The sequence below is a fragment of the Rhipicephalus sanguineus genome, chromosome 9, assembly GCF_013339695.2.
Source record: "Rhipicephalus sanguineus isolate Rsan-2018 chromosome 9, BIME_Rsan_1.4, whole genome shotgun sequence".
Lineage (NCBI taxonomy): Eukaryota > Metazoa > Arthropoda > Arachnida > Ixodida > Ixodidae > Rhipicephalus > Rhipicephalus sanguineus.
Window position 1 is genome coordinate 91,336,786 of NC_051184.2, and position 19,818 is coordinate 91,356,603.

Consider the following 19,818-nt stretch of genomic DNA (forward strand, 5'->3'; position numbering starts at 1 on the left):
AAGTTAGAAGAATGCAAGAATGGGGTTCTTCTCGTCTCGCGGCTTTAACACATCAGCAGTTTGAAAGATCTTGTGCAGGTAGGTTGGACTTGCTTGCGATGAGATTGACTTATATGAAATCGAGATTCTAACAAAAGTCGCACCCTTTGGTGCCGATTGTAGATGTAATAGAACAAGCGTAACAGGCGATATTTTGTTGTACTAGCTGTATTATATTATTCCTGCTGAATTTCAAGGAGTTATTTTAATCAAACTTTCATCGTTAGCATAAGTGCTCTCATTCGTATTCTCCGTTTGCATCCTACCCACCACGGTGGTCTATTGGTTATGGTGCTCGACTGCTGACCCAAAGGACGCGGGATGGTATCCCTGCCGCGGTGGCCGCATTTACATGGAGGCTAAACGTTGAGGCCCGCGTACTTATATTTAATTGCACAATAAAGAACTCTAGGTGGTGTAAATTTTCGGAACCCTCTACGGTGCCCCTCATAATTCGTTTTGTGACGTTAAATCCCAAGCATAATTATAGTTATTATCAGTTTGCATTCCATACATTATCTAGGCCTCTGTTTTTGGCCGTCTGCGCATTGCATTATATATTTTGTAACGTGCTCCCAAAAAAACGTTCTGCTTTATTTTCTTGTCTGACTGTCATCGTCATTCCTACTATTTATATATGTGGATTTCATTTGAGTTTACTGTTACGTCATGGCGATGCTGAGGACAAATGTAAAATAATCTGGGCATGCCTGGAGTATGCAGTAACAAAATGTCTGCGTACGTATGGAGCAATGAAAATTCTAAGCAAAATAGCAATATCGAATGGGCAGTGGAACATTTTAAAGTTGTTAGGAAGGGGATTTGAGAAACATAATACCAAGTACTCTGTTTTTCTCACTAGCGTCTCCACGAGTCGTTTTTATACAACTTTCCACAGGCACTGAATTTTCTCTTCTGACCTTAACATCTAAGTTCACGATGGTCATGCTCAACCGTCATTGCTTTTAGAGATGCCGCCTGTATGATGTTTATTCAGGGTGTTTCACGTAATTGGAACCAAATATTTACAAAGAAGTGGTTAGCCTCAACTGAATAAAAATAACGACATGGTTTGCCGTCTTGTGGCGCACGTTAGGTATTATTATATTGGACTCAATTCGTTGATAACTAAGATCAATTATGCAACACTTTTAATATTCCATTGAGGGCGAAGTGCGCTTCGCAAGGTTGTAGAGGGTATTTTGGGAACGACTGATCTGATTTTTTGTGGCAACGTATATGCTGCGTAGTGATTTTTTCAATGTTTAAATAAAGCCAGCGAAAAATGACCCCGTGATTGCCCTCGTGCACTACCGCTCTGCAGCGCTCTCAAACGTACTTCGAGCGAAATAACCAGCGCCAGGACCATGACGAAATCAGCGGGCACGGCTCTAGCATCGGCTTCACAGTGTGTCAACATGTTTGACGGACGCACCCGGCAAGAAAACGCCATCGTCAATGAGATGCGTAGACTGACGGTCCGCGCAACGGCTCTTTCGCTCGAAGCACGGTTGAGAGACCTGCAGTACGGTAGTCCATAAGTGCATGCTGTCTCGAGGATTTATTTCATATTTCGCGGGCCTTCTTTAAAAGATGGGAAAAATCACGCTGAATGTACGTCGCCATAAAATATTGGATCGGTCGTTTTGGAATGCCCTCTGCGACGTGACGATACGCACTTGGACCTAAAGTAAGTATTTATTATGTCGCATAATAGACATTAGTTAATTAACCAATTAAGCGCAATATAAAAATACCATAACAAGCGCCACATCACGGCAAGTCACGTAACGTTGGTCTAATTCAGTCGTTCCAACCATTTCTTGAATATGTCTTTCCAGTTAAGTGAAACGCCCTACATACTTATTCATTGATTCCTTATACGGACACCTTTTGCTGTTTGACTTAGATATATTTGTTTTCCCTTTTTATGTCACCTTAAAGATTTTTTGACTGTTACAAACCACCAGGTAGTCTGAAATATTATTGCCAATAGTGTGACTAAGTGGTATCTTGCGACGCTTTGTGCCTCTGCGATACGTCTGACACGCTTGTGGTAGCACAAGTACTCTCAGAGAAGAAACATTTCAGGTTAGTGAATATTATGATTTCTGGCTCCCTGGGCCCCACCATAGAGCACTGTTGACGTATATAGCGGAAACTGGCCTCTATCTGTATATTTAACTATGTATGCCGTTGGGCAAACTCTCGAAATAAAGAAAAAGCTTAGTGAATACGGTTCTAACGAACGCTGTAGGCCATCAGATAAGTCAAACACGAAAAATTATTCCAGTTTTATGCCCTCAATACAAACGCGATGTGTCCCTAAAATGTCGCTACCAGCATTATTGCAGCTTTACACCTGTCGGGTGAGCCGGTATTGCGAAAAAGGTAATACACTTACGGACATGATAAGATTGTACCGCGGTATTTGGGCCATCGTGCGTAGGCTTCTTACTCAAAATTTTGTACTTTGATGGCAACTCGCTCGCTGGTCGGCAAGCAGCGACTCCCATCAATTATAAAAGTGTCAAGCAAGAATAATTGAAAGCGCAGAGTGTAAAGAGCTGTCATGTTCCTATTAAGTTGTTTGGGAATTAAACTAATATACATTCAGCAAGAAAGACAGAACTTTTGCGATAGAAACAGATATTTTCTTAAAATTAATCATAGTTGATCGCGGTTAGGAAAGTTTCAAGCAAACAATTTTGTAGATAGGCATTTGCTGCTCCATAATATAGATGTATAACAGCAAATTTTCAAATGTATCGAAGTATCTTAAGATACAATCGGTAAGTATCGTATCGGATACAATAATTCTGGAAGTATTTTGTATCATTATCTCAAATACTTCTTGCCCGAGTATCTTGTATCGTATCGCGATACAATTTCAAAGTATCTTTGCCCAGCCCTGGCTACACGGGGGTTTTCAAAGGCCATCGAGTCGATGGAGCACCCCACAACTCTATCGAAACAGCCATTGAGCAACGGAAGCAAAAACAGCCCTCTCGTTCACAGCGTGCTCGTACTCACAACTAGAAAAAATAAATCTAACCAGTATGCCTCAAAAGCAGTACAGTAGACTCCCGTTAAGACCAACTCGAAGGGACCGCGGTCATCTGTTCGTCTTATCGGGAGTTTGGCTTATCAGAAGTGCCCCCAAAAAGAGACATGCTAAAATGCCAAGTGCGTCCAAATATGTTACTTGAAAACACTGAATGGCGTAGACTTACAATGGGGGAGGGGGGGGGGCAAAAAGCCAAGAAAAAGCATTTATTTGGCTCATCTAGATAAAGACTATGCCTTCAAGCAGAGTATTTACATGAATCTTCCGAGCACCTGATTTCGCATGTTACAAAATAAAAATGCTCATGAAGATATTTGCTACCACATTTTAATGATAAAACTGTAGCACGCTCCTATATTGACAATTAGAAAAAAAAAATTGAGAGACAAGCACACCTTTCCTTCGAAGAATGTAAAATTCATTGTCCTGGCAGTTCCTTTTCTTCTGTGAGCCTGTTTGCTGGCTCTAAGATCACTTCTGGATACTCCTCGGTCGCGTGCTGTTGTCCTGACAAAGTCATTATATGCTGAGTTGCTTAAGAAAGTCTGCAAGGTTTTCTTCGAGGTCTGGATATTTTCCCGCTTACGGCCCGCAGTAACTTTTCCTGATCGACGTGCAGCTGAAGATATCCCATCACGCTACTCACGATCACAAGCCTCGCGCACACAAAAATGACACGACGCAGCTATATTCAGTGTGCAAAATAGCCTTCCTTTGTCGTGTGCTTCCATAATCAAAATGGCTCATCACAATTTGCACTTCACTGGGAACAGATAGAACGGGCACAGGTCCTATGCGAACTAACGCGAATTGATCACAAAATGTGCTCGGCCGCCATTGTGTGACGGCGATGACAATGCACCTGACCCCTCTGATGGGAGTGCACCGCAAACATTTTTTAGATGTGCAGCATCTTTTAGCGGAGCTCAAACCTGTGGTGGTGTGCGGCGTGACCACCCTTACTGCGCATGCGCAAACCCTCTCCACATACCTGCTCTTCACACACCTCCCACCCCTCTCCCACTTTCCCCATCTCCACTCCCTCTCTGAAACGCGGGCTCGACATGCCGAAACGCTGCTTTGCATCACCTCTCTCGCATCGCCCCTCTCCTGCACAGCGCCGCGATGAGCGCCAGCGCATGCGCGTCCCCTCTCTCTTCTCTCCTACGCTCCCCCCTCGCGTGCCTGACGACCACGTTCCCCGCTCGCCCTGTGAGAATTAACGGCAAGGCTAGAGGGAAGACACGACGCGCGTAGCGTTCCTTTTCGCGTTCCACGATGCAAGGTCAGTAGCATGCCCAACGAAAGCCAACGAAACACGATCATGCAAGTGCTCCGGCTTCGCATTGCCTCATGGTCTCCTTTAGCGGGAGATGGTGTAAATTTTTTTTTCCCACTCCCCTTGCATTTCCCCCTCTGACCACCACGGAGGGGCCCCAAGCTCTTGTGTTCTCCTGTTCTCCTTTGTACTCCAGCTGGAAGAAGAACGGGGGTGGGGGGATACAAAAGGACGCAATGGCTTGGGGGTCCAATTTGTAAATCCCCCTACTATTTTTGTTGCTCTCTTTGCTGATAAAGCCCACACCTCCCCCACCCACAGGCTCGGGGTGAGGGAGATACCGGCTTTATCCGCTGACCGTTCTTCATTTATCTCGTGCCCTCCGCGTCGCGATTTGCTTCGAGTCCTTGCTCCAGGAAGCGATCTTTTTTATCTTTTTTTGCTTTTTCTCGGTCACCTGAATGCCCCACCAAGACTGCAGTGTTCGTTTCGCAGAATCGCTAGCGTTGTCGATCACCGCAAAAGTTTGTATTAACAGAAGAGTACAGTTGCGCAGTTCGTCTTAAGCAAATTTTTTTTTGCATTGAGTCTATGGGAAGACAAACAAACGGTCCCATGTTGTTCGGCATAAGCGAGAATTCGTCTTAACCGATAACAATGATAATATCTGGGGTTTAACATCCCAAAACCACGATAGGATTATGAGAGATGCCGTAGTGGAGGGCTCTGGAAATTTCGGCCACCTGGGGTTCTTTAACGTGCACCTAAATCTAAGTACACTGGCCTCAAACATTTTCGCCTCCATCGAAAAAGCAGCCGCGCGGCCGGGATTCCATCCCGCGACCTTCGGGTCAGCAGTCGAGCACCATAACCACTATCAGCAGCCGAGCGCCATAACCACTAGACCACCGTGGCGGTGCTCGTCTTAACAGAGTTCATCTTAACGGGAATTCACTGTATATGTGAGCTTTATGAATAATTTAATAAAGTATTTTTGCCACTTGAAATTTGCGAATTGCACATACTGTCACACAACAGCAATGTGCTTGTCTTCATCGCGCCATGTTGCCGCGTCTCACTTGCCACAGTTCCCCTGCTCAAGAACTTACAAACTAAATATTTTTTCACACCTGCGAATAAACAATTTATTGTAATGTTTAAGGGGAGACGCGGGTCGAAAAGTTGCGGTTTTCCGAAAAAAATCTGTTTTTTTTTTTTCGGCTGTATTGTCATCCTTGGACTATAATCTTTTATTTCTGGAAATATCAAGCTCAAATTCGCACGAGAAATTATCTAAAAAGGCTTCCAAGTGAGAAGCGGTGACGCGAGAAATGCGCAAAAGTCGCGAAAAAATGGTGTAGATTGCGTCCTTCTGTTGCGAAAATGACGCGGTGCCCGCCATTTGCAATCCTGCCCGCATGCAGCGTAAAGCTGTCTTCTCCACAATACACCAGGGGTTAAGTCTCGTATCTTCACGCAGAATAAAGAAAAAACGAGAAAAACAACGCGTACGTCGAGCATTTTGAATTTCGCGGCACGCAGCGCGAGGCCGCCATTGGACGGCGGCGCGCTCCACCCTCTCCTCCCTCACATCTCCCCGGCAAAAGAAAGAAGCCTCAAATGCCGCGACCGAGTTGTTCTGCGTTTCTTCTGTATTTTCGTGCCATGGCAAGCCCTAAAAAGCGCAGTTCTGATGTTCGAAAGTTCAGGACTCGCCACAAGTATCGAGGGAAACGGCGTCGGACGCTTCCCAAAGCGACAGCGATAGACGATGCCCCCGACGCTCCGATATCGGATAGGCCTAACGGCGACACCGAACCCCGCGACAGTGGTTGTGAAATTGACGCTGCTGTGGAATTTATCAGTGCATCCCAAACGAAGATTGGATTATTTGAGAGTGAGCCTAGACTTGTAGGTGCTCCTACTGTCAACACGATGCTTTGCGAAATCGGCGCGTTCACGGCACTTGTGGCGGGTTCGGCATGCCACCCTTGCCGCGAACGGAAGCTCGGCGTCCGAGAGGCAGCTGGAAAGCGCAGACTTTCGGCATTCCTCGAACTGTGTTGCGAAAATTCCGATTGCCCCGAGTCTACACTTTCGTCCACGCACACGTGGAGGCGGATTGTGACCCAATTTGATGTAAATAGTGTTTTTTCTGATAAATGCCAACGTTTCAAACTTTCAAACTTGTTTTTCTCATTTTCATTTTTTTTGACAATTTCACCTTTTGCGGGCAGCCTTTTATAAACTTATATTTATTGTATAGTAACAAAACTTGGCACACGTATTCTTCAAGACATGTAGAATGCAAATATCTACTTGAAATTGCAATATCTATCAGCATTACTTGTGAAAATATTCAGTTACTGTTTCAAAGGAGACTGAAAATAATCAGTTACAGCGTACAAATTTTTTTTATTAAGTCCATTATCTCTGTGGAATATCTGGATAGATATTGGCACTCTACAGTCTACAAAGAGTCTAATAAGATTCAACACGATGATTTTACTGAAAGTTTAGTACATAAAAGAGTTCCCGCAAAAAGTGTAACATTTTGCCATTGTGTATGACATAACTCAACAACTGTAGCAGCTACATGGAAAGTAATGACATATTTGAAATCTGCATGAAAAACTATACATATAACAGAATTTTCAAGTCTCTATTGCAAAAAATAAAAAAAAGTTGTTTCGAGGAGCGTCTCCCCTTAAACAAAAACAGCAGACATATTCGTGCTTTTAAGTGGATTTATTTTATTTAACTTTCGTTGACATGAATACGAAAATAAAGATGCAGCGCCACACAATTTTTGTGAGAAATGCCTCAACTACTGAACGGCCGTTCAAAACTGCCGTGTAGCAGTGCAACAACTCCATTGAGTCAGAGTTGTGGCGTTTCAATGGCCATCGACTGAATGACCTTTCAAAAGGGCCATGTGACACAGGCCTAAAGCCATTGAAAAGTACGAACTCTTAGCTTTATATTGATATTGTATCTATATTATTATTTATAACAAAAAAATAATTACTAAAACCTACAAAATGTGGCCTTTTTTCCACGGTAACGAAAGAGTTAACGGGGGCAACGATTTTAGAGAAAACACCGTTACAACAACAGTTCCAGCACAAACAGCACTCACCCCAGACGCTGCCGTTGACGACTGGCGGCTGTTGAACGGGAGCTTCGTCTGCACCCTGCAACGTGGGCTGCACAAGAAAAAATAAAAGATCCACGTCGTGACCACACTCGGAAGGTTCGGACCAAGTTAGCGACACGTAAACCAATTTGATAACCTGTGCCCGAGCATGCTTGTGTTGATGCATCTCTTTAGTGAATCACCAGCCCGCATGACAATGACCAAGATGAGAATGATTTAGTTTCAAGACATTTGCTTTGAAAGTACATTCAGATTTAATGTCCCTTATGATGAAGCTTTTGGTTCGGGTCCGTGACTCTGGTTCACTCAGTGCCAACACCAATGCTAGACAGAATCAATGCTTAGGTGCACTTGACTGTGGCGCAAAATACATTTCGTGAAAAAGGAGCGTAGAGAAGAGAATACAGTGAGGCACTTCACTTTCTTCGCTTATCTACGTCCCTTTTACATACAATGCATTTTGCGCCACAGTCAAGTGTACTTAAGCAACGTAAGCACCAACTCGCCCAAAAAGAAGTCCTAGTAGACAGAATCAAGTTTTTTGCTTTCGCGTTTCCACAAGATACGCAATTACAAGAAATCGAAGTACGCCAGCACTTTGGCATTTCATCTTTCCGATGAAGAATCAAACCCACAACCTAGTGAACAAGCCACGTGCGTAGAACAGCACTCACGAATTCCTGGTTGAAGTTGTTGCCGGGAAGGTCCTTCTTGCTGCGTTGGGTGACGACAGCAGACCCCCCCACCTGGGCGCCCACAATGTTGGCACAGTTGTCGCTGCTCTGCACGGCACTGGAACTCATCTGCGCAAAGTGGCAAAGAGCAAATTAGCATGTGCAATGACTACAGAACTTTTAACACGACAGCATTAGAGCTTCTTTCATTGAAATTCCGGTGTCGGTGTCGCTGGTTCCAAGCGAAAAAGTCGAGAAAGATGCACATATCATAAATAATAAAAATCTTTGGCTCGAGCGAGAATCGAACCCAGGCCTTCTGCGTGGCAAGCAGGTGTTCCACCACAGAGCCACACCATTGATTGAAACTGCTTCGGAAAGTAACACTATATGAATGTCATGTAGTGGGAGGAGTCTTTGGTATCAAAGGCCTTTGAAAAAGCCTTCAATACCAAGTACCGCTCTCAAAAACTGCTTCTGTTTTGTTGGCGAAAAGACGAATGATTATTATAGATTTCGGACTTGTTTTTGCTTTCTGGACACACTCACAACTACACAGCTTTTTTAAGTGTGCTCACCCGCGCTGTTTGCTTGCACTATGGAAGTGCAAGCCGGTTTGTCGGCTGCAATAGTGAGTTTAGCGGAGATTCCTCCGACTGGCGAATCAGAATCTGATTCAGTAAATGTCAGCCCGTCATACGAGGCGTTAGTTGCAAGTTAAGATTCAGATTTTGATAAGCGAGCGATATCTCAAAAGCGTGCGCGGCGAGACGATGCTGACTGGGTAAAAAGTGGCTTTTCTCCCTCCGTGTTTCCACTTGACGCCACTTTGTGCACTTACTTATTTTTGTATGTTATGAACTACACAGACTTTTATTGCAACGCATAATTTTTTTCACAGTCGTATAAGTTTTTTTTTTTATAATTCAGCTTGCTGTTACCCATGATAAAACCTTGTGCATGTAACAACACAAAATACTTCTTTGTCACTTTACAGTCACCAAAAATAATTTAGACAATTTTTTTCTTAAATATATTTGTCTGAATAATTTAATTCAGCAATAAAAAAATACACATTTCTGGGACACATTTCGCGAAAAAAATCGACCCTCAAAGGGTTAAAGATCATCATCAGCTGCGAAACCGTCAACAAAGTGAGCAGCCCTGTAGGTTCGATTATTGCCTCAGGGACACATAGTGGGCCCTTCGCTGATTCGCAACAGGAATAACTATGGCATAGTGCGCACATAGCAGCTGTACTTGCAGTATGCATTCTAGGATAGTTTGAAACGGCCAATGTTATGCACACAGACGTTCCTTTCGTTGTGGTACGGTTGAGGCATCCAACGAGAACTGAAGCCAGGCTAGCAATTGAGAAGGCACAGGGCCCGATTACGCTATTGCGTTCTACCCTTCGAAGCGAAGCTCAAGCATCCTCCAAGCTTCTGATTATAGTATTCATATGCACGCACACAAATGCATCAACAAGACGCAACGCACCCAAGCACGGCCTGTAGCACGGGCAGAAAGAAACTTCACTGCACAGACACTTCCCCAATGAATCCATAATACTAGTGAACACACACAACAGACTACACAGAACAACATAGGACACTCACTAGTCTAGCAGTTGTCCTGTGTCATTCCGCTTAGACAGTATTGTGTGTTAGCTAGTATTATGGATTCACCAAGTCATTACCAACTAGCCCGGCTAAAAGCATTACCTCCCACAGGAAATGTAAGCATATGGTAGACAGTAAACGTGCTGGAAGTGCCAGTGCAAGCTCAGTAAGCAAAGCACTGCACAAAAACAGCTAAAGCAGGGGTGACACGGCTGAAACTGAATTGGGAGCAGTTTTTTGAGTAACAAAATTTCGATTTTGGAGCAGAAGAACCTTGATTTGGAGCAGTTAGCAGCGTTTACCGTATATACTCGTGTAAGGGCCGCACTTTTTTTTCGAAAATTTGGCTTGGTGCGGCCCTTACACGAATCAGGCCGATGACAGCTCACCAAAGGTCTGTACTGTTTCCGCGACAGTAGCAGAGTGTAAGAGAGTCACAAATGACATTCCAGGAATGTTTTTATTACGATTCCATTTCGCTATCACTGTCCTCGTTCTCGGAAGAGCTCGCCTCGGCGTCGGCGTCCTCCCAGAGACGTTCATCCTCAGAGCCGCTCATGCAGTTAGAAATTCCAGTCACCTTGAAGCTTTTCGCGACTGTTTCAAATGGCACGGCACGCCACGCACTCGAAATCTACACACACACTGGTAGCGATGCCCGCTTCAGCCGTCCTGTAGGGGTCTCCTCATGATGGCCTCCAGCCATCCATTCCGGGTAGCATCGGCGAAATTTCGATTTAAATGGACGATTAACGTAGACGTCGAGCGACTGCAGCACACTCGTCAGTCCTCCAAGAATAACGGCCAAGTCCGTACGAGTCGTGGCGAGTCGGCTCTTGACGCGGTCCGTCAAGTGGCCCCTGAAACTGCCCAGAACAAGGAGGGCTTTCCGTTGTAACAGGCCTCCAGGTCTACTTGCCCAGACGGTCTTTATCCAATCTATGACGAGTTTCTCGGACATGCAACCCTTTTCCTGGGCACGTACAATGATTCCCTGAGGGAACTTCTTTTTAGGGAGAGTCTTTCGCTTGACTACGACGTACAGCGGAAGTTTTCTGCCGTCTGCCGTGATGCACAGCATCACAGTGCATATTTGACGTTCTGCGCCGGTCGTGCACACAGACACACTTTTCACACCTTTTAAATCCACTGTGGTGCTTTCTGGTGCATCGAACCACACGGGAGTCTGGTCCGCATTCCCAATTTAGGAGAGGTCGTACTCATGCTCCCTCCTGAGACCATTTACAAAGCGATGGAACTTAATCGCATGGTTTTCGTGCTCGCTTGGAAGCCTTTGACGAAGCGTTGTTCGGCGGCGGATGGTGAGCTAGTTACGGTTCATAAACCGCGTAGCCCACCCCCGACTTGCCTTGAATTGTGCCTGGGGTATTTCCATGTGGCGAGCGATGGCTAGGGCTTTCACGCGGATCGTGTCAGTTGAGACGGCGTAGCCATCCCTTCGAGTGTCGATGACATATTTGACAAGTTTGCCTTCGATGTTCCGGGTACTTGCACTTCTTTCCGCGAAATGCCTTTCGGCTCCTGTTGGTAGCGGCGAGGGCATCTTTCTGTTTCATCCAGTAACGCACGCACTTCTCATCGACGTCAAATTTGCGTCCAGCTTCTCGCTTGCCGTGCTCCTCGGCATATTCAATCAGTTGCAGTTTAAAGGCTGCAGTGAAAGACCTCAAGTGCCAGCCCATCGTCCCTCACCTGCGATGGCTCAAACAGGGCTCACTACTACAGACAAAGTGACACCGACAACACCGATCTGAAGAAACACTGCCAAGCTACCCACACGATGCCAACGATGCGCCACACAAAGCAATAACGGCGCCGTCGAGGTAGCGCCATTATTGCTGGCAGCGCCATCTAGCTGCAATTTAACTAACTACTAGGGGTGTGCGAATATTCAAAATTTCGAATATTTTTCGAATAGTGTTTGCTATTCGATTCGATTCGCACTGGAATTTTACTATTCGAACTATTCGAACTTCCCAAAAACAAATACAGTCAACATCCGATTCAAAGTGACCCCTTCAGATTTTCAATATGCTTTACCTCATTACACTCTCGTATTGCGGCAAACCTGCCTTTCATGTTCCGTTACAGTCAAACTTTGCCAAGACAGTAAACGTCTGACTGGAAGTGGTCCCTAAATTTTCAATATGCTCCACCTCATCACACCCCGGTATTGCGGCAAAGCTGCCTTCCAAGCTCCGTTACGGTCGAACTTTGCCATGACAGTCCACGTCCGATTGGAAGTAGTCCCTAGATTTTCAATATGCTTCACCTCCTCACACCCCGGTATTGCGGCAAAGCTGTCTTTCAAGCTCTGCTACGGTCGCATATGTATCAACTCAAGAAAACGCTGGTTCCAACATGAAGATGAAAGATGTGGCAGAGCTGGGGGCTCAATTAATGCTGTTTTGGACATGAAATTAGGGCAGGAAGTCAGAAAAATCGGAAGCCGAAGCTTTTTAACATCCGAAATTTCAGATGTTTTTATATATTGACGTCTATGAGGCAGATTTGGAACTTAGACTTGAAGGGAGCACACCCTTGTCCGCCACATCAGTTGGGCTTCCACAGAAGTTGAAAGAGGAGGAGAGGCTGAGGAAATGGCATCTTTGCCTATCACGTGCAAAGTGTTGTCGGCAACACTTTGGTTGCACCAAATCATGTACACAAATAGAATTCGGCCTCTACATTGCCTCATTCTTGATAAGACAACTATGAAATACCACCCCGCCAGTGCTTCATCAACCTAGCGAAAAGAAACACTTTGATGTTGCTATCTTATAAGAATATGCTTAGGAATCCTCTCATAACTTTTTTTTCTGCAATTTCGCTTCGAAGTATTCCAAAAATATTTTAGAAATATTCAAGAAATATTCGAAAAATATTCGATTCGATTCGCACTCACACTTCAATATTCGAATTCGCTTCGCACCCAAAATTTTGCTATTCGCACAGAAACACTTTTCTGGCGGGACTTTTTGAATTTTTTTTTCGAAATTCCCCCTCCAAAGTAGGGGTGCGGCCCTTACACGAGTATATACGGTAATATGTCATCCTAGGAGCATGAAAAAACAAATTTTTAGCAACTTGGGGGACAAGTACATATTTCTACTTGTCCCCACTAGCGCCCCCTCTAGCCACCTAAGAAGAGGGGGGCGCAAAGTCTGCCCCATACATTGACTTAATAGGGAGGGAGGGCGCCGCGATGAACCTTCGCCCCCCCTGAAGGGGAACCCTGCGCACACCTATGACTGCGAGAGTAGCGCCATTGTAAGCGTACAATATGCTTTTATTGGGGGACGGCACAAGCGCACTTCGCATCAGTTCGCTGCCACCTCCTTGTGCAAAACCGCTACAACAGCGGTTCTAAAACGGTCTTTCTTTGGGGAACCCCACTTACTTTTCCACAGTGCTGCAGAACCCAGAACTTTTTCTTGAGCATGAAGAACATCAAAAGTGCGAAGGGGGAGGGTCGAAGGGGGAGGCGAAAGGGAAAGTGCGAAGGGGGAGACCATCGCCGTTGATGTAGAACTCCCGATAATATAACAGAATTGCGATACCGCCACCCACCTCCTCCCCCCGCGCCGCTCCAAAACTCACGTAAAGCACCCGCCGACCATAGACTGCATGTTTCACGCACCGCACAGCGTAAGCAATGTGTTGACGCAAACGAAGCGCTGGACGTACAGAGGCGGGTTTTATTTTTTGCAAGACAACAAAAGGAGGCATGCCAGTTGCACAGTGACATGGCTGTCGACCGACACACCAGTCATAAAGCTAAGCCTAAATGCTCGTGTAGCCCACAGCCAGCACGAAATTACACCTCTTACGCATACAAAACATTCGTTGCGCATTTTGATTACAAGACCAAGCGGTGGCAAATCACCGTATATGAAAACTGTACCACGTAATCACCGACGTGCCACGAGCCACGAATGAAGTGCCAAGGTGCCCGTTAATGTCACTTGTACTGGTTTGAACGCTCACGAGCATGAATTTCTGTCAACATGGGTCCGCAAATCACGCAAGTTTCATGGTGCACACTAGACAAGTCTTTAGTGCCACTACCATGTGGGTCTCTCACTAGCTGCAGACACCCGATGTGCGGAATTTGCATGCAAAATGCAATGCAAATTTTCTTGTCTAAATAAATAAGTTAGTTGCTTATCGGGGTAAAACGGGAGCCGGTTACATTCGTTCTGGTCGCCCGTGGAACTCTAAATGTCCTTCATGGAACCCCTGGGTTCCACGGAACACAGTTTGAGAACCCACGCGCTAAAGCATCGTGGAGACACATCGCATGCAGGAAGACAGTTGATGCCACGTTGGCACAACAAGGTACTCGCCCAAGGCAAACACACGCGTAGGTGACCACACGCAGCAGCATCGACACGAAAGTCGCAGCGACCGGAGGAACACGCTACACACAACAAGGAACCCGAGAGTCAACCTTGGTACGCATGCCACTCGGTAGTTTTCGCTAAGCGACAGTAGAACCAGAACACACAGCCTTGCAAGTAGAAACAGCACGCTTGGTGCACAGCAGCACATTTTTGCGGGGTCACGCATATTTACAACAGTGCAGAGGAGATTATCGTGGCACCATGGGGAGCCTTCATAGAAAGGTGCATAGAAGAAACACGCTTGGGCGAATCTGTGTTCTGCGAACGTCTCATTTTCTTGGCATTCCTGGTGCTGCTTCGAAAATCATGTTGTCAACTCAGATATATTTTTCCCAATTGAAGCTGACACGGGCATCAAAATTCTTGCTTTTGCATCAGTTCGGCACAGGAAAATGGAATCATACCAAAAATGCGCAATGTGCGTAGCTGTCTCACCCCTGCTAAGGGACCATCGGCTTCCTGCGACAGCAGGTACCGAGTTCCAATGAAGGTGCACCAGTTTTCACTTCGTAGCACATCGCTGCCCGAACATCCACATGCAGACCAGGGAAAACCGGACAGGTTGTCCACTCTGTTGCCATGTTTCCGGTCAGTTTTCAAATGCTCCTTGTGATCCCACTGTGCTATCACATGGTTCTGTGAGAGCCTAATGTTTTTCGGTGCTTTGATAGCAAAAAAAAAGCTTTGTGTAGTTAGTGGTTAATGTGTAGTTATACCAAACATTCCAGAAGGTACGTAATAATGAAGTGTTACTGTACTGGTATTTCGGGATGGGGGTTCACTGCTGTGTCAGTTTATCGATGCTTATCGTCACTTGTCACCACTTTTGGTCAGCCAATTCTGTATTATCAAGTAAACTCAATATTTTGTGAACTTAGCAGACGTTAAAGACCGCAAGCTAAACAAATTTTAGCGCATATGATATATGCCTTTTCAAAGGGCCCCGCAACACTTTTCCAAGTAACCATCGAATGGTTCCATTAAAGGATTTTATTGCCTCAGGAATCGATCGTGACAAAAGCATTTTTAGAATCAGTCAACTACGAGCTGTGTTAAAGAAATTTATCGCAAGCTGTAATTGCTTCCTCTGCTCTCGCCCCAACGAGCACGCTGGAAGCTAAGCAGGGAGGCATGGCACGGGGGGAAAGAAGTTACGTCACACGCGCGCTTCATGACCTGGAACACTCTTTCCCTTTTTTTTCTTCAAACATGCAGCTAACTTTCAGGATGATCGCGAGCGTGCGTGCGGACACGCGATGGCCTCTTGCAGCGGCCGCAGTAACTAATGCAGCTCACGATGCCCAAATCAGCCAATGGCGTGAAATTTGGGTATGTGGCATCATTTGTAGAAAGAAGAGGGAACGATTTTTAGCTGACTTTGAGAATTAATTGCTAATTCCAGGCCGCGAGCTGCGCTATAATCTTTGGCTCGTATGTTCTCGGGAGCCTCCACTACCGATCAGCAGCATTTTACGACTATGCTAAAAAAGACTAGCAGGGCCCCTTATTAATGCCCTTCCAGGTGCAATCTAAAGGCACCACAGTGTCGAGTCATCTTTCATGCGATCATCACTGAGTGAAAGACCCGTACCACTACTGTGCACAACAAACCAGCCTCTCACCTTGTGGTACGAAGGCTGGAGGAAGTCGCGGAAGTCGTGACGACTGTGCGGGCGACGTGGTGGCTGCGCCACCTTGTGCACGCCACTGCTCGGCACCGAATGGTGGAAGAGACGGTCCTCGGCATCCGCCGAAGCGTGCCTCGACGAGAATGGCACGCCCCGACTGTCGCCCAGCGGGGACTGGCGGCCACCTGGCATTCGTTGTGGATTCGGGTGGGAGAGACAAATGCAAGAGTTAAAGGAGCACTGACACAGAATTCTGAAAGTGAGATAACTTGTGGAATAAACTTGTGTGAACACACACGCATCACCTACAAAATATGAACGGCTAATATAGACCAGAGCACATCTAAAATCAATTTTATAGTGAAATGAAAAAGATTTGAATGCAAACAGACGAGGCACAAGAAGAGAAGATGACTACATCTTTCTCACATGATGTGTCTGCAGGCACGCCTGTGGTGTACTGAGCTTTATATTATCATGTTTTTCAGAGTAAAACCAGTTTGTAGTGAGTGCTTGTGTATGGTCTTCTTTTCTTGTGTCTCGTCCATTTGCACTCAAATCTATTTCCCAATGAACCAACACACCCAACAAAGCATTTGATCAATTTTATAGTGTGTGTTGCACAACTGCACGCGAAGCGCACGGCCTCACAGCATCGACACCAACTTCGTTTTAAAAGGGCACTAAAGTGAAACATTGAATTAGTTTAGACTGATAAATTATACTCTGATAACTGTAGTGTCGTTAATTTTTCCACCACAACTGCATTAGTAGATGCGGTAATTAATTTGAAAGATTTCACTTTTAAAATTCGCGCCAAAATCTTCCACGTGTACGTTACGGATTTCAAAGTGTTTTTGCGTATTTTGGCCACGTTGGATCGACAACAAAATTTCCTGAAACTTGGTATGTTAAGTCTCTGGCCGCCTCTTTAGTTCACTTTTACCGATTAGGAACTACACAGGCCCTAGCAGATGCCGTCAAAATCTACGACGCCACGCCGAATAGTGCAGGAACTTCAAGGTGGTGTCACCACCCGCATTTTACTTATGCGCGCTTTCTTGCTTACCTAATGTCTTCTCGCAGTAAGCGTGCTGATTGTGTTACTGTGAAAGAGTAATTTACTGATATGAGAAAAATCGTTTTTTCTCTATGGTGTACCTCTAAGGACGGCCACAGCTGCGTCCATTACGCACACATAGAGCCCACAAAATCACACAGAAACATGTGGGTGATTCCATGTAAGATCGAACAAACGATGGCTGGTCGACCTCTTAAATTTATTTCAAAATTTTATATATTATTGGCTGATGAGTGGAAAGAAGAGATCCGCAATTTGTTTTGCCGCCAAAAATTTTTTCGAAGCACAGGGAATCAATAATGACGGAGAGGTGGAGTGGAGCGCTCAACCGCCCTGCTGTTCTGGCCAACTTTCGTTATGAATTGCACAAAATGTATTAAAGTTAGGTAGCTGAAATTTCTTTAACTAAATATATGCATGTTTTCGCTTCTGCTCAGGTATTTTTAGTCTCTGTGTGTAGTGTAGTGTAGTTGTTTTTATAAGAAACCTCAAAATTGGCCCAGGAAATGTTATTTTCTTTACTTTGAAGGTCTTTATCTCAAAAGCCTTGCAGCAGAGCGACAAAAATTCCGCATTACGTTCTTCGCATACTTATCCACCAAACTGCTGAATCTTATATTTATATAACTTCTCAGTAAAGAGATACGATCGGGCTAAGTTCAAGAAAACACCAAACAATAGAAACTTCTGACAATTAAAAAAAAGAAACCAGTTTTTATATTTCTTAAACTTTGTCCACTTATTCTCTTCCACATCAGCTTTCACAATCATTGAAAACACATTGCATAATTTCGTTGCACTAATAGTTCATCATAGTTGCACTAATAGTTCAATAATAGGTCATCATTGAGGTCACCGACGATGGCGCGGACCAGCCTGACGATGGCGCGGGAAAAGCCGGCGTGCACAAAGCAGTTGGCAACCTTCGAAGGTGCGAGTTCTTTCCCTGAAAAGTTCAGCAAATGGATCGCACCAAGCAAATCAGTGTTACGCCTCTTGGTGGCTTCACACGCTGTGAGCATGCGCTGCAAAACAGCCTTGCAGTACAGCTTCCGGATGGTCTCAATGATGCTATGATCCCTCGGTTGCAGTACCACAGTCGTGCTCGCAGGCAAAAATTCCAAAGTGATCACCTTGAGGCTATCAATCTTCCCGTTGTTCGGACAATTGTCAATTATGAAAAGCACTTGCCGACACTCTGCATCAAACTGTCTATCCATAAGGCACACATAGTACTAAAGAAAAAGCAGCAGTCATCCACGCTCGCTTGTTACTTCTGTAGATGCATTCCTTGGGAATAGTTGCATTTCAGAAGCACTGCAGCTTCTCCGCCTCAGGAGGGCAGCTTTGGAGGAGCAGTGACGTCGAAACTGGCAGTAAGGAGTTGACATGAAGGCAAGCGAGAGCGGTGACTGGCGTCCGAATGGCTCGCAGACTGGAGAATGGATGAGGACGGAAAGGCAATGGATGCTTTTATAGGGGCGAGTGTGGCCGTCAGAGAATGCTACTAGAGTTTCACGCTGGGAAACGCCGCAAACGCTGTGGCTCAAGTCTGAGGCTGTGTCTGTTGTGCTTAAAAAACGCTTATCCACTCATTGTGGGTACACAGAGCAATCGTGAAAACTGTTTTTGGTGCCCCATTGTCGATGGAACTGCTAATTATACGGTTCGAGCGTTTGTGTTCGTGCAATGTCGCGTCCACACCATTGACAAATGTCTAGGAACAAAATATGATACTAGCACGCATTTGGACTGTTTTTAGGGGCGTAGCTCCTCTTAGTCTAACCTTGTCACGTTTCCGTTGTCCGGCGTAAACTGATCTCCCGTATGATGCAATAGATGGCGCTATCTCATAGAAGTACATACAAACTGCAGTTCGGGGACAATACTCTAGATGGCGCTGTACACAATCTGTGTCGTCATCACCATTTCTCGTCTCATTTCCTAGATGGCGTTGGTCCAATAGAATTGTGTGCAATATGGCGCTTGTGTGAATTGACACTAGATGGCGCTGGAAGTTCCGCTGCTCTCCGATTGGCTGCTGCGCGGGCTGCACGGGGAGCGAGCGCCTCTCTCATTCTCCTGGATCGTCGCCGTACGTGTCGGGATCGTTGGTGGAGCATGGACGATGCGCAGCGGCGGGCGCTCGCTTGGCGGCAGCCAGGCGGATCCCGTGACGGTGCGCGCCAAGGACGCCGCTGCGAAACGGGCTCAACGAGAAGCGAATCCCGAGACCATGATTGCTTCAGGAGCTGCGCCCAAGCTCTTCATCATTCACCCGTGGATATGCTGTAACCTTTTTTTTAAAGTCAGATGGCACGTTTCAGTACCAGAAGTGCTCTTCAAGAGCGCTAAAGCTTTGCTAGAGCACACCCCATGCAATGCCATGGCGTCGCAAAAAAAAAATGGTGTCGCAAAGTGCCAGGAAAACTTTATTTTCATGTAGATTCTATCACAGGGAACACCAATGATGCCATTACGACCATTAACGGTTCGGTCACGCTGCACCATGGAATTGGACAGCTCCCGTTCACTCCGCAGTAAACAGCTGGGAGCACTCGGTACTTGTTTGGTACCTGTTACCAGGTGGTCATCGGTCATGGGTTCAATACGTTTGTGGCCAGTCCTGTGCCTTCATGAGACTGGTTCATCAGCACCATTAATTTGACACTGCATGCGCAAAAGGTTCGCCTCTGCTTGGCGACGCCTTTGCTTGCCCCTTCATTCTAAGCAGGTCAAGCTCTTCGTGCGCTTCGAGTAATGCTACTTAATATGCATGCGTTTGGGTCAGGACAAGGAGGAATTTCAAATAAAGTGATACTACAAGTAAAGCAACTTCATTATAAT

General features: G+C 45.7%; 1 protein-coding gene across 1 annotated transcript in view; it reads right to left on the reverse strand.

The window, feature by feature from the left end:
* Window positions 1-19,818, reverse strand: part of LOC119405727 (vasculin-like protein 1) — an 88,170-nt gene that overhangs the window by 43,089 nt on the left and 25,263 nt on the right. Inside the window, exons 5-7 of the mRNA XM_049419488.1 lie at window positions 15,885-16,075; window positions 8,217-8,345; window positions 7,525-7,591 (exon numbers count right to left, since the gene is read on the reverse strand). Coding sequence (XP_049275445.1) covers window positions 7,525-7,591; window positions 8,217-8,345; window positions 15,885-16,075 — 387 coding nt within the window. The remainder of the gene's footprint in view (window positions 1-7,524; window positions 7,592-8,216; window positions 8,346-15,884; window positions 16,076-19,818) is intronic.